The 15,919-nt window shown below is 39.5% G+C and overlaps 1 protein-coding gene across 11 annotated transcripts in view; it reads left to right on the top strand.

Moving 5' to 3' along the window:
- The window catches only part of DLGAP1 (DLG associated protein 1), a 410,369-nt gene that overhangs the window by 300,530 nt on the left and 93,920 nt on the right, over window positions 1-15,919 (top strand). For all 11 annotated transcript variants that reach the window (XM_027650834.1, XM_027650828.1, XM_027650832.1 and 8 more), the window contains one exon: window positions 14,386-14,563. In XM_027650834.1, coding sequence (XP_027506635.1) covers window positions 14,386-14,563 — 178 coding nt within the window. The remainder of the gene's footprint in view (window positions 1-14,385; window positions 14,564-15,919) is intronic.

Here is a 15,919-nt window from a genome sequence, read left to right as displayed (position 1 = left end):
CTTCCTGCTATAAATGGATATTTAGCATAGTAATGTGGAGTGAAAGGTGCAAGATTAGTAATGCAGCCACTGAGAGTGTGTTATTGTGTTGGGCTTTTCTTTGGCTTCTACTTTCAAGTAGCTTTATTGTTGAAGAATATGGAAGTTACATTTTTAGCAAGTTGCTGGTTTCTGTATAGAAGGAAAATTTCTTTTTCAACCTCAATACTGACCTGACCTTTCTAGTCACCAAGAAAAATACTTTGAATCACAAAAGGCACAGAAAAACCCTTCAATCCTACAATTTTTCTAATGATATGCTGAATGCTATGAAAGCAATTTGCCCTGTGAATCCTAATTAATTGAAAATCAGGTCCACAATTCATCTGGGCTATAAAAATCAGAATATATTCTAAGATATAGTAGACGTGCAGATTCTCTTTTTATATGCTTTCTGTTTCTTGAGTCCTTGCACTTCATGTTTGTGTGTTTTCTTCACCAACTGTGAAAGCTCGATGGTTTTTTCCCTTTAACTGGGAAGGTTTAACAAGCCTCATGAGATGCACTTTAAGAAAAATATAATGAATTGCAGAAGCATAATAAATAGCAATTGTTGGCACCACTAGATCATTCCTCCCTCTAGTGGCTGGCTGGCTGCAGTGAGAATAAGTGTAGCTCTTTATTGTGATCTTGAGGAATTATTCCATTAGTTTAGCTACTGGGAACTTACTTTTTTCAGGTTAGCATCCTCCAGCTCCCTGCCTGCTTGGTAATCCATGGGGCCTCTGTGCGCACATCCATGACTATGTTATATGACCAGTGTTTTAGTTTTTCCAGGTCACCTCTTTACAGTGTTCTCAAGCTTTCCCAGTCCCTTCTGTACAATATATTATATGATTCCCAGGTAAGGAAGATCGACCCAGTTTTATTGCATTTTTGTGATTTCACATGGTAGTTTAGCACAGCTGATCTCTCATGTATACTAAACAGAAAAAGTGATGAATTTGAAGCAGCTCAGTTTGCCTAGTAATGGTGCAACATGGAGAACTGTTTTGAGCAGTGAGCAGAAGACTAGTGTTTCTTCCATCTCCTTGGATGTGTCAGTGCATGCTCATACACCAGTGGGCAGCTAAGGCATGCTCATGTCAATAAGTGAGAACTGACACATCCCTTCACGGATAGTTCAAGAAAATGTGAAGCAGTTGTAGAATTGAAATGCTCGACCTAATTTTACCTATTTTCAACCCTTATCTACTTAGTTGGAGTAGATATCCACAAAATTCAGTGGGTTGACAAATTGGCACATCACGGAGAAACCAAAGTCCCAGGACACTGAGACATTAAGGACACTTAGAAGGTGACAACCTACCTGCTGGTGTTCAAACATCATCAGACAGGTCTCTGCCCCAATGACCCTGACAATAAGAAATGGATTAATATATTATCATAATGTTGTTTTCCTTATCAAGGTGACAGTCTGAGGAAGAGGTCATCTGAGAACGAGGGTACTTACTCATACAACATAATTAAATTATGTAACTTCAGAGCAAAATTGCAGCCACCCTTATAAGAGCTGTAAGGCTTTAGAAAGTAATACAGGTTTCATTACAGTTTGCTTTAAATTTTAGGCATTAAACTTTTCCATACTCACCGAAGTTTTTGTAGGCTGCAGATATTTTCAAGCAGTTCTGTCCTGCCTCAGCAAAACTATTGACTTGAGATGATATCATAAATCACCATCCATAGTTAATAATGGTTTTAATCATAAAATATACTTCTTCTAAAGTACCTTTTGACCAACATTTTTTACTCTTTATTAACCATTCTACTTTATATACAATATCAGTCTCTGGGGCTAGAGTTTATTATTTAAGTTGTTCTGTGACTTAGGCCTCCAGTAATACAATAAAAACATGGTGCTGCTATTCAGTTCCATCAAAGAACCTCAGTTACATTTGTTGACTTTAGTTCATCATCACAAAGCCGTCTACAGCCACAGAGGTGCTGTAGGGAAGTATTAACATAACTGTTTTCTGAGAGTGAGAGTTTATATGACTTCTCCTGCAAGTCACACAGCAAATTTCAGTCAACACTGAAGTCTGAACCCATGAGCCACAGTCCATTGCCTGTGGTTTTCAATGTCAGGTAGAAGGTATTTATCCAAAAAATTAGAGGGTTGTGGGGTTTTTTGGTTGGTTGGTTGCTTTGGTTTGGTTTGGGTTGGTTGGTTGGTTGGTTTGTTGTTTGTTTTTTTCTGTTATGGTGTTTTAATCAAAAGCAAAAATATCCAAGTATTTTCACCTTCTGAGCAGGATAGAAGGCCATCTTCAGCTCTACCCTGTATCCAACCATTGTGTTCCAAAAAGGAGAGAAGGTTTTCTTAATGCATTCCCTAAGTGGTTGAATGTTTGTGACTATGATGGGATAGAGAGCATACTACTAATCAGTCATCTGTCTGTAAGGAACTGGCTTTATCCCCTTCAGTATGAAAACACAGACATTTGAGCTTTTTTTATTTTTTTCATCCAACATTGATGGATTTTTTTATCTTTTTTCCTTTAATTTTTCATTGGAAAAAAACAGTGTACCAGTTCAGTAACACACATATTTTAATTTCAAGTATGATAATTAAATTCAAATAAATATTTGAAAATACTTAAGAATGCCTACTGCTACAGGTCAAGAAGCCACCTGATGTTCTCAGAAGTTAAGGCTTTCTTCCTTTAAAATGAGCTTCACAAACCTTTTGAAGTTCCCCAACTCTGAAGTGCATCCACTCTTTGGAAATATTTTTTACATTCTCGTTATCTCCATCTGAATCATTGCACTTGACACTAACAACTTAATGGATGACACGATAACTGGCTGTCCATTCCTTTACTCATAGACTCAAAGAAATGTTTCAGGTGTTCCCATTTTAAAAAACCGGGGGGGGGGGGGGAAGAAGAAGAAAAAAAAAAAAAGAAGGATTTTGCATTATTTGCAGATTTCTTAAGACATTTATTTCCTTGGTTCTCTCCAAAATAAACTTAGCTCTATTTTACCAGTATTTATTCTGTACGAGTTCAGCCCAACATTATATAGCCTGTAACATAAAAGGCATGCGAGAGTTTTCTAAGAGGAGGAAAAAAAAGTCTAAAGATGTGTGTTAAGCACAATTTCACATCTTTTCAGCAAATTTCTATTTATCAGAAAAATTTTCATACTGAAAATCAGTTGCACACTTCCACCTTGAGACGCTTTGACCCTATTTGTAAGAGCTTTGACAAGACAACTTACACAGACCAATATATATATATATACCTGAAATAACAGGTTATAACCTCATGTTGTATCTTAGTACTGCAGACAGCTCTTTTTGTAATTACTGCAGAACAAAACTGGAAAGACTTTGTAATGGAAAGAGAGAATATTAAAATACACATGGATAACTGGGTTTTTGGAATGAGTTGGGCTTGTTTTGAGGGATTTCTTTTGATGTAAAATCATCTGAAAGGAAAGTGCTAGCTGCTCCTTTTTCTCTGAGGAATAGCTCTGGTAAAGTTACATGGAGAAAAATTCTCCCTGCTCCTGGGATATTGCTTTTGCTGAGCAAGATCAATGAGAAAAGGGAAAATCCTCTAGAGCAGCTGACTGATGCCCAGAGAGAGAATCGGTGAAGATGTTGCGAGAAACCCTACTACATACCATCACTTGTTTTATTTTACTTGCAATGTAGACATTACTTTAAATAAAAATATAGACTAAAAGTTACTATTTCCAGATTTTTTGGTATGACAGGAGAAATTCCACAGTTTTATCTTAGTCAGTGATAACTCCCAGATGAACAATTCCTCCAAAAATCTTTGCTTTTTTTATCTGGAGGAGACAGCTGAAAGTCATATCTGAGCTCCAAGCTGTATTTACCCAGACACACCTCAAGACACTGGCTGTAGAGTTATCCAGGAACATATTGCTCTGTCTTATTGCACTCTCACCTCCTCACCCCACACCCAATATTTGTGCTGTCAGGAGTAACTGGATTGGATTTCAAGTCATCATCTTCCAGGTGTAAGTTAGAAGTGCTTGCTTATAAAAGAAGAAAAAACAGGCTTCTCTTCGTGTGTTTTAAACTGCATAGTGTTCTTCAAATACAAGCCAGCTGAAATAGAGGATTACTGAAATAGCCACTCAGTAAGAGTGCACGTATGATCTTTCAAAATGACCCCATCAATAGAGAAGAGGAGAGAAAATCCATGGTCACCAGTACATATTGCACTCCAGGTCGACAATTTGCAAGTGTTATCAGGAAATAATGTGTTCCCACAAAAGGTGATGTACTCACAGTATTTGTTAGGTAGCATGCTTTTCCCTGTGTTGAATCTTGCTGTCTCAAACTTTCATTTGGAGGTAGGCCTGTTACTTTGAGGTGTAAGGAGGTGAGCTCAGACCCTTAGCTTAGTTGAATTTGGGATTTTTCCCTTCTCCCTTGAAGAGTTACTAACCTACCCTCCTCATTGCTTTAAAATGTGCTTGCTTTTCAGTTTCTTCAGTAGTTTGGCTTATGTTGCACATCTGTACAGATGGTGTTGAATCTGCTGGTTTTGCTTTTCTTTTTTTCCTTTAGAAGGTAACTGAAACTTTTGAAATGGCAGAAAACTGAATAGGAAGTGAAAAACTGCTGCATATGTAAAATGCATTTTTTGGAAAATGCAGGTGGCTGCTTATGCATGTGAAGATTTTGGAGTAACGTTGTTGACTTGCAAAACAAAGATGCGAAACTAATCTCACTAGGAGATGTTTATGCAGATCTAACCTGGATGTTTGGAAATGTCTTCTGAAGTAGGTGACTCAAAAGCAAATACATGACAGGGCTTGCAGGCTCACGTGTGTGGGTGATCATCACCTGGTTTCAGGTCCAGGAGGATCTGTGGAGTTGAGGACACTGAACACTGAAAATGCATTGCAAGTTTTCAGAAAAAATTGCTCTTTAAATAAATACTGCAGTGGCATTCAATGGAGGAAATACTTTCTTAGTATTTGCCTAGAATACATTATTTGTAGATAAATACTGCCCAGTATTGTAACTTGGAGTAGCATGGGAGGACCTTTCAGTTATGGGAAGTCTGCCTAGAAGATGCCTTTTAGCTGAGCTGGAGCTCTACCCTCCCATTCTCAGGAACAAGCCAGAGCTCCTGCATAAATCCTGGTGCTAAGCAGGCAGGGCTGGTTGTGCTGCCAGCTCAGCACGCAGCCAGGTGACATTCCTGAAAAGTAACTACTTTCCTCTTGTGGTTTGGCAGACAGCTGTAATTCTTTGGTGTTCCCACTGGCAGAATTAATCGAACTTTCAATGTATGAGTGGGAGAGACCTGAAAATTAAGCTAAGCAGGTGAAGTCCAAGCTTGTAGAGACTGTGATTTTACAAGGACTACAATAGGGAATATCTTAGAGAAGCCTTCTAGTACCTAAAGAGGGCCTATAAGAGAGCTGGAGAAAGGCCTTTTACCAGTGCATATAGTGATAGGACAAAGAGGGAATGGCGGCAAACTGAAAAGGAGCAAGTTTAGATTAGATATTAGAAAGAAAATTAGATGTTAGGAAGTACGTTAGATATTAGGAAGAAATTCTGTTAGGGCAGTGAGACACTGGAACAGGTTGCCCAGAGAAGCTGTGGATGTCCCATCCCTGGAAGTGTTCAAGGTCAAGATGGATGAAATTCTGAGCAATGTGGTCTAGTGGAAGGTGTCCCTGCCTATGGCAAGGGACTTGAAACTAGATGGTCTGTAAGGTATAAGGTCCCTTCCAACCCAAACAGTTCTCTGATTCTATGATCCTACATACCCTGAGGTAAAACAGAAAAAAAGCTGCCTGTCAGCACTCTGAATTGGAGTAAGCTTAATATTAGCACAGACTAAGAGAGACTAACTGCTTACCATGAAAGCAAGGAAGTGCAAATCCACAGGTATGTGAGAGGATATTTCCAGCGTGTATACACCAGACACCAGAGAGAAGGAAAATAATAATGTGATTTGACTCACTTGTGATAGCTGCAAATATGGAAGTGGTAATGAAGTAATCTTTGTCCAATGTCAAAAGCTGTGCCTGAGTGGACCTGCAGTCATCTCCTTACCTCTTGCTTGGAGGGCTTGCCCTCATACACATGTTTGCAGGTGGCTGGCCAGCGTATCAAAATGTTTGAATTATTAAAGTAAGAATTTCATCTGAGCAGACTGGGGTTGAATTTTGAGTCTCACTAGTGAGGAGAGGTGGCGCAGAAGTAACCAAGTGATGTGGGATCAGATAGATGACCCTAACCTCAATGAGCAGAGATGGAGTGGCTCCTGCAGGAAGGAGAGTATAACTTTTGTGCTGACAAAGAAGGAGTTCAGCAAAGTAGTGGTAGAGGACTTTAATAGGAAAAGATTAATAGGAATAGGAGATTCATCCTCATCCCAGCAGGGTCCAAAGGGCTCCAGGGAAGGCTGTGGGCACGGCTGACCTGATCAGACCCTCAGGCAGTGTACGTTCTCAGTGCTATATACTTGATACAAAGCAAGAGCTTTTCCAGTTCTCGGAAATATATCCCTCTGTGCTGGGCGGCACTGGTTCCTGGGGTTATTAGTACCAACCCAAAAGAGTTGTGCTGAAAAAGGCAAGAGTCTTGTGTCATGCATTTGGTATAGGCTCAGACAACTTTTCCTCCAGCAAGAACCTCCAAAAACCCCTTTGAACATGTACTCAGTAAGAGTTGCAAGAGGAGGACGTTAGCGCCCACAACTTTCCTCAAAGGGTCTTCTGAGAGGAGAGCTATTCTTCTCAAGCTGGTTGCTCTCAAAAATGTTATATCTTACCCTGCTTCATGTGACAAGATAATGTGGATTTGTCTTCTAGTGTAAACAAAAAATGTGTGGTTTTATACAGAAGCAACTTACTCTGGCATCACTGGTTTGAGCTGGTTCATCTGAGTTGAACTATTTCTACCTTCCAGCATCTCTTTTCACTCTCCAGGGGGGAAGAGAAAAGTGCTTAGAACTATTCCCACACACACACCCGCACACAGGAATCAGAACCAGCATGTAGACCAGATTTGTGATTAAAGAGAATTGTATAATGTCTGTCTGCATCATCTTCCATCTGCTTTTCTTGCCAATTCTATTGCATATGTGCCACTTTAGTGCTGTGCTCTATTCTTTCACCATGTCTAGAAAGCAAGAAAAAAATACAGTATGTCAATGACAAGGGAAATGTTCCTTAAATTTGTTAGCCTGGGGTTTTTTTGATTTTACAAAGCACCTGAGAGGATCTTTGAGATAAAAGGAAAGTTTTCTTTTAATGTATATGTGAATTCATATGCAGTAGTTGTCTTTGTTTGCTAATATTTTAATAACTAAAGATTACTCTTGAAACAAAGCCATACAGCTTCAATATCTCCATGTCCCAAAAAGGAAAGTAAGAAAAAGCAACCTAACTCAAAGCTTCTGTGTCTTTTGAGAGGAAAGGATGTTTGTAACAAAATCACAGAGAAGTGGTCTCATGGCTGATTCTGAAGCTGGCAGAAAGGGACAGAGCTTTTTAAAAACATTTGCTACCAAAAAAAACATTGATCCAGTTCCTGCTGCCCTCAATCAAACAAACTGGAGCTCTCTGGCAGGACACGATGTGCTTACTCAAAAACTGAACAACAGCTGGAGATAGACATATTAGAGAGATGTGTGACACCAAACTGTGGGGACTTTTGGGTTATATTTTTTTTCTTTCTAAGTGCTTTCCTCTATAGCCCTACTAGAATCTGATATATCAGACAGAGTCAAATGCACCATACTGCAATTTCTGCCTCTTCTCACCATGGGAAAAACCCTGTGTCACAGGCATGTCCTTGCAGTTTTGTAGTATGTGTTGACTGGTCCATGCAGTGTGGATGATTTGTAGTCTGTTAGTAGAATCTTTTATAATGCGAAAGGAAGTAAATGACATTTTTGTGCTGATCACCTTGAATTACTCTTCGGCAGATGAGCTTTTTCTGGATGTATCCAAGTTTTAGATTTTTCTTTCTCACACTTGACCCTTTAGCAGCACAATAAGAACTTGAAGAGAGGTTTTATTGTTTGGGGTTTCTTTTTAGCTTCAAGGTAGGAAATCCCCATGAGGATATTCACTTGTTTATAAGCAAGAACACAAAAGGATATCTTCAAACTTGGAAAAATAGGGGAGGGGGTGTGAATGCTCAAAACTGTTTACGTGCTGCCCTTGTCTCAATCAGTAACATGACAGCTCTGTGTTCACTGCACCAAAAAAGCAGCAGAACACAGGTGCCAACATGAAGAAATTCACCCAGCCTGGTCACCCATGTCATGACCAGGATCAGAGAGATACACCTCAGTAACTTTGTTCTATACATGTTCCTCCCTGATGTCCTTCAGTTTGCCTTATGTCAGGCTCCACTAGATTATTCTACCTTCTAGCAACACTAAAATACAATTAAAATTAAGTGCAGAAATGTACATTGGATGTACCCACCAGTCATACCAGAGGTAGGAAATTCAGCCAAGGATAATTAATCCCCAGGGAACTAAGCTGTCCATTGTAGGCTGCAAAATTGAGAGCTGAGATACTTAACAGTAGTGGTGGCATTGAGGTTTGTTTTTTCTTGGTTTCAGGTTGTGTGTAGTGTATTTTTGGGGGCTTCCTCTTTCTTTGAAGGCAAATTTTAGCACACTTCTCTACTGGCTTACAGAAGCATTCAGGACATGTTTTTGGACTTTCATTTTGTTCTGCTTTGTCATTTTCTGTTGGCAGAACACAGTACCCATCTGGCACATCACTGCACTTTTTGCTGTGATTCTGAATGCTGAACTTGCAGAAGACAGTACTGTCTTAGGACTACTTTTTTTATATTGTGTCTGGCCTAAGGGGAGAAAAAAGCAGCCACCATCAATCATCAATCTTGGCCTTTTCTTTTTTCATTCAGAAATGAAATGTAATAAATGGAAGTGTTTTACATATATGACAGAATGCATTGTACATTCCTAAATTAAAAGGAAATATTTGAAACTAAAGCTTCCTGCTCTTGTAAATCCCTGTTGTCTATTCTTCTCTTTGTCATTTGAAAGACATTTTGAAGGCAAAGGAACTCTTCCAGGAATATATTCAAAGTTGTTTCACTGCTAATTGCTAACACTGCATTTTGAACCCTTTGATATAGAATCATAGAATCACAGAATCATAGAATCTTAAGGGATTGGAATGGATCTTGAAGATCATCCAGTCCCCACCCCCGCTGCCATGGGCAGGGACACCTCCTACTCTAGACCAGGTTGCTCAAGGCCCTATCCAACCTGGTTTTGAACACTACCAGGGTTGGGGCATCTACAATCTCTCTGGGCAACCTCTTCCAGTTCTTCCAACCTCTTCACCATTCTCACAGTCAAGAATTTCTTCCTAATATCTAACCTAAATTTCCCCATTTCAATTTGTACCCATTACTCCTTGTCCTATCACTACAGTTCCTGATGAAGAGTCCCTCTCCAGCTTCCCTGTAGGCCTCCTTCAGGTACTGGAAGATTGCTATGTGGTCTTCACGCAACCTTCTCTTCTCCAGGCCAAACAGCTCCAACTTTTTCAGCCTGTCTTCATAGGGGAGGTGATCCAGTCCTCTTATCAACTTCATGGCCCTCTTCTGGACTTGCTTCAACAGTTCCATGTCCTTCGTGTGATGGGAACACCAGAACTGTACAGAGTACTCCAGTTGGAATCTCACGACAGCAGATTATGGGCTGTGAGCACACATTGCCAGTTCATGTTGAGTTTTGCATCAACCGTATATATATATATATATATATACGGTTATATATATATTTGAATGAGCTAAATTCTGGTCAACATATACAAGTCAGAAATGACAAGGCAGTGTGTAAAGACATTCTATAGCTTTCCTTCCCCCTTCATTCATCCTGGATCATTATCTGAGTTGGGCATCACACTAAGACTATTTCCTGACTCTATCTCAGACTTCCCTGTACAAATCAGAACAAAGCAGCTGAGTCTAGCTCTTCTCATGCCTACCTACGCCAACCAATTCCTTACTCTGGATATAGCTGAATAAATGAGGGACCAAAATATGTTTCCATCTGAATTACATCATGTAAATTTTATTAATATTTTGTAAATACAAACATATCTGTAACATACAGTGGTTAAAAGTATTTCTTAGCGTATGTGTTGCAACAGTAGTAGGGTGATTAGATGGGCATGTTTTAAATATTTTCATTTTTGTGTGAAAAAACAGGAAGATCGGCCTGAGTGTGTTTGAAATATATGGAGCAGAAATCACAGTGCAGTATGCAAAGATTTTCTTTGCACATCTACATTATTTTCTGTTCTAGATGCTTCACTAGAATATGTTTTCCAATTAAATGAACACCGTCCTGCCTCTCAGAGCCCCTCACAGACTTTCTGTACCATTTTGCCCTCGCTGGTGGAGTACCTTAATCTTCCCTGAGGCATAGTGTGGATCAGAGGCACTTGCCTTCCTCTGTCCAGAGGAACATTTATTTATCCACTGGGACTCAGCAGACTCCATTTCCACCCACCTCAGCTCAGGGCTGGCTCCTTCTTTGGTCAATCCCCTTGGGAAACATACAGTGGCAATCAGCAGAGCAGCAAAGACACAAAGCCCTCATCTTCTCCTGGTGCCTCTCGCTGTGTTTTTTGGGAAGCACATCTAATAGTGCTGCACCTTCCACCCTGTGTGACGTCAATGTGTTGCTGTTGTGGCTGTGCTCCCTTCCTCTGTGGTGAGGCCTGGAGCAAAGGCAGCAGTATGGGAAAAAACAATGGTGCAGTTGGTTTGGGGATCTGCCATTTGTGAGTGGAGCATGCTGTCTTTGGGGACAGCCCAACCCCAAAGAGTGCTACAAGCTCCATGAGTGCACTTTCAACCAACATCATCACATTTTGTATCAAGGGGCTAGAAGCCTCCCAGGCAAAATCTCTCTTTTACCATAGCAGTAAGGATGAGCTATGTGTAAGCCTCCCTGAAAGGACTCAAGCTCCGAGGTCAGTGCTTCAGCACTTGTCGCACGTCACACCGGCAGACACGGCAGCATAGAAATGATGGAGCATGCTTAAGGAGCTTGTTTAAGAGCTTTAATGATTCACATTCCCCTTCTGCCAATTAGTATATCCAATGCAGTGAGTGGATCCAAAGAGCTGTCCCAAAGTCTCGGTCCTTTGCATGTTGTACTTAGCTGGGGAAATTACGATGGTACAAACAGAAATGTATATAATAAAGAATAAATAAGTGATGGACTTGAACCCTTAAGGAAGAAAATAGTATTTTGATTTACAGGTTACTGGTAATAGTAACTCTGAGAAAATAAATTAGACATTCAGATCTTGCACATCATACCTAGTCAGATTTATTCCTAAATGGAATACTATCAAAGTTTCTAGTGGAATTAGAGCTGTTCACTAAACTTTACTGTAGAACATAGGGACAATTTATCACACAGCTATAAACCTTCAGATGTTTCTTTCTCTATATTTAAATCCTTCTTATTTTTCTTCCTCTCCCCATCACTACATCTAGTGAAACGGAGATTATAGTAATCAGTAAGCAAGGAGCCACCTCCTTCAACAGCAGCCAATAACCTAGTTTGATTTATACAACAGATGGGAGATATGCACAGATAAGTAACCACCCGTAAAATATGGTTCTGGATTTGTGTCAAACTGGCCAGTCATATAGTCAGGAACAAAAAGAAAAAGAAAGCAGCTGTGCTGACCACCCACAACAAAATGTTTTGCTGAAACTACAGGGAAACATTTACTCTTATGGATGAATGCCCTTGTTTCAAGCAGAGTTGGGAAAATATTATGCAACACTAATGCATACAGAAAATTAATTTCTTTTCTTTTAGTGGCTACATAGTGGGTTTCCATGACACTTCCATGAACATCTGATATGATGATTACTCCAGCTTCCATAGCAAAATCTTGTGTGGGTACTTGCATCTTGTTGTATTGGTTCCAGTCTTTAAAGGGCACCTGCCTCAGTACTTGCAGATTTCTGTCTAGCAATATCTGTGCATTGAATTTTGTGATTACTGCAGTCTTCTTGCAAGCTCAGCTAATCAGTGAACAGTGACAAGCCCCAGGTGACGTATTTACGAACTGGTAGCTAATCAAGCATATTTGAATTTTGCATGTCACATACTGGCAGCAAACTCTTCACAACATATTCATAGAATACATTTTGAATTAATTTAAGAAATGCATTTCAGGCAGTGCTGATGACTTTGCAGATCTGCAGCATGGCAAACTAGCTCACATGGATCAGAAAACTTACGTCTGTTGAATTATTCATTCTATTTTATCTTTTTTTTTTTTTTTAATCCAGTAAAGACAAGGATTTTTTTTTCAAGAGTTGCATGGTTAGCGTTAGTTAACAAAATGTTGTAGCTAACCACTAGTAACAGTTGCCTTTTCATCACTTTCTCTGCCTTTTTTGAGTTCTTTAGAACACCACTAATTGTGATGTCTAAAAACCTTCTACTTTTGTCATGTGAAATCAAGTGGGTTAAGGAGTCAAAATGTATGAATGCGGCTGCTGTATTGCACCATAAACACAGTGAAAATGACAAGCAAAGGCTTTATCTTCATCTGATGACAGGAGTATCGAGTAATTAGCATAAGTTTACATATTTTTATTAGGCAGGTAATTAGCAGCCAGGTATTGTAGAGATGGCCTAGATTTTATTACAGTATTATACCATTCAGAAACAGACCCAGTTTCTGAAATACTTAGGTGTGCAATTACACAATGGAATTGTCCTCCTAAAATACAATTACCAGAATTGTGCATGCCACTGGGAAATTGCTCATACTAATTACCATCATTAGATACTTGAATACAAAATATCTGCAAATGCTTGAGGAATTAGACATAAAATGGATTCTCTTCTTTCAGGTCAGCTGTGTATGTATTTCTAAAAACTAGGGGACCAAGATTAAGCCTGTAATTATGTTACAGATTTGCCTGTCGTATATCTGTAAACATCCATGGGAGATTTACATTTTAAAATGGAAAATTTATTTAATATTTTAATTAACTTGCTTTGTGATACTTGGAAAATACTAAAGAAACAAAAAATATATTGAAGAACCACCCTTTCAATACTTTATTCATTGATGAGTTGTTTCAAGAGAAATATCCCCCAAATTTATTGTATTTCATGTGAGTTATGACATGGATCACTTTTTGTGACTCAGATCTTTATAGAATCTTTATAGAATGCTTCAGATTGTGAAGACAGCACTTAGCTAGCATGTTCAGAGGATACAACCTCTTGCAGGTGGAGGATTGTTTCTACACCCTTCACTAGCTGACTCTAAGCACACATGGCAGGTGTACAGCAGTACACATTCCCTGGTGGGAGGAACAGGGCTGCTGGTTGGTTTTGATTGCTTGTACATCTCATCTGTCACTTGTACAGAAAATATAGGCAAAGTTATCACTTCAGAAACACAACTGTGTCTTTTAAACTTCTAATTCGACATCATCATGTAAAGCTACTTTCCTAGCCTACATTTTGTTAACTTGCAGCTTAAGCCATAATTAAAATAAAATTTAAAGCATACCAAACCTTACCAGGTGCCCTAAGTTCTTGGAATGATTTCCCAGGTTAAGGTGTACTATGAGTGCATTTTGCATGTTTTGTATGATCTGCCTGCCCTATTGGCCTGTACACCCTTGAAAGCTCCCTGAGAAGCAGCCCTGTTAATGGGTACACACATAAGTACATGTCAAAGTCACATCACCAGCAGCATTTCAAGAAGTGGACGTTCAGCTGATAAGTTTAGGATCATCCAGCCAATCTTACTATTAGGCCTCTTCTTTCATTACCCCCCCTCCTCCCCCACTGGTTTTGGTGGTTGCTGCATTGAGCTCTGTAAAGACACAGGGCTTTCTCTGATAGGCTCATCTCAAAGGCTCCTCTTCCTCTTTTAAATCCAACACCTGAAATAATTTCAGTGTTGTCACTTCAAAAGTCCCAGATAGTGGGGGGCTTGCTGGAGCTGGTTGCTGTCACTGTCAGTACACTGTAAAATTTTTCCATACTGCTGTCAGTAAACAAAATGGAAGTGATTTTGCCATTCTGCTTAGACTTGGTTTACAAAAACATGAAAAGAAAACCCTTTCCTTCCTTCTCTCTTTCTCCCATCAAATAAAAGGGTTGGGCAATCCAAATAAAAGTATGATATTATCCTTATTTTATAAATATACAAGGACTGTTTAGTGACTTGTTCAAATCATGCTGTTCTAGTGAAAAACACCTGGTTATTCTCACTCCTGGCGAGGCCACTTAGATTTGACAAAATATCTTTTTTCTTTCTTTTTCTTTTTTTCCTACTCAAAACTCCCAGGATATCCAGTGAACACTCACCAAAGCTTCAGATCCGGAGCCACAGTTACCTGAGGGCAGTGAGCGAAGTGTCCATCAATAGGAGTCTGGACAGCCTGGACCCTGCAGGGCTGCTGACATCCCCAAAGTTCCGCTCCCGCAACGAGAGCTACATGAGAGCCATGAGCACCATCAGTCAGGTGGGTGACATGCACCTGTGGCAGCCTGGAGAGCAGCTGTCACGCTGGACACTGATTGAACACTTGCAATAGGAGAAACTCAATTTTGCTTTGAGTGGAATCAGGCCATCCCATACCACACATTTTCATAACATTTTTTAAGGAAACAGAACTGTTTGTGGGAGGGGAACACTTGACAGTGCTATAACCTGCTCTTTGCAAGCGAATGAATGGCACAGCATGCAGTTCCTTTGAAGGAGCAGTCTAACTTTTTATTTTTCTCACCAACAGTGTATTTAAAAAGCATTCTCTTAGGGATCTTGTGCTTAGTGCCTCCAATCAAAAATTATTGAATACCTAAAAAAAAATGTTCCTATGCTGAGTGAGATGCTAAAGAAAAATTAAGTCCTTAGTAATTTGTATTTTACAATTTTATCAGAATTTTATTAGAAACTTTAGAGCTTTCTTTATGCTGTTTTATGCATTCTTAACCTTGTGCACCTCTGAACTTTTCACCTATATAGTACAAATGTTGCAGCATATATGTTAAGTGCAAAGATCTGTCTATATTGTTGCCCTGAAATTCTGTAAGACTTCTTCGTGCTCACTCTAAACTAGAAGAAAAATTAAGTCCACTGTGACACATTCAGTTTATGAGTTTTAATGTCAAAAAATAGCCCATTCTTGCATCCAGCGTGCTTGAACAGTTGAATTCATAAGGAACAGATCTGAAAGAAGTGCAGAAGTGTTAGCAGACCACAGAGCAGTGGGCCAGTAGTTCATCTGCTAAATCCTGTAGCTCCTTGGTATGATTTTTGGCATGTTTTCTTAAGTGGATCATTTGGGTAAATCACTTGGATGAAAGAACTTTCTTACACTAGTCCAGAAGTGCAGCAGGCAGGATTTGTAGTGCCAGACACTGGCCCCATATAGCTGGCATATCAAGTCATTGCAATGTCAAAAAAGTGCATGATATCCATGATGCCAGGACTTCAGCTATGGCTGTAACAAATACGTGTGCCATTCAACATGGAGCTGTAGTTTTAATTTCTGCAGTGTACTATATTTAGACACTTCAGCTTCAGAGTATTCACCTGTGTATTTTGTAGTGAAGCACTTTGCATAGGGTATGGGCCGATACTCTAAAAGGAGAGTCAGGATGTATCTAGGAGAAAACAGCATTGAAATTCAGGTGTCAGAGACAACTACATGAACATTAGGTTAGGCTCCTTATTTAGCTGGGCATCTAACACTTACACAAAGCCGTCGGCCAATCATTTGCCAATGTGAAGAAGCTGGGTTTTTGTTTTAAAAAAGCATTAATTCAGAGATATTTATTTGAGGATCGAATATTCTCTGTCATAGTAAGATTGTTCT

This window comes from Corapipo altera, unplaced genomic scaffold (assembly GCF_003945725.1).
Source record: "Corapipo altera isolate COAL_440 unplaced genomic scaffold, ASM394572v1 24, whole genome shotgun sequence".
In the NCBI taxonomy this organism is placed as follows: domain Eukaryota; kingdom Metazoa; phylum Chordata; class Aves; order Passeriformes; family Pipridae; genus Corapipo; species Corapipo altera.
This window is presented reverse-complemented; position numbering and strand designations above follow the sequence as displayed.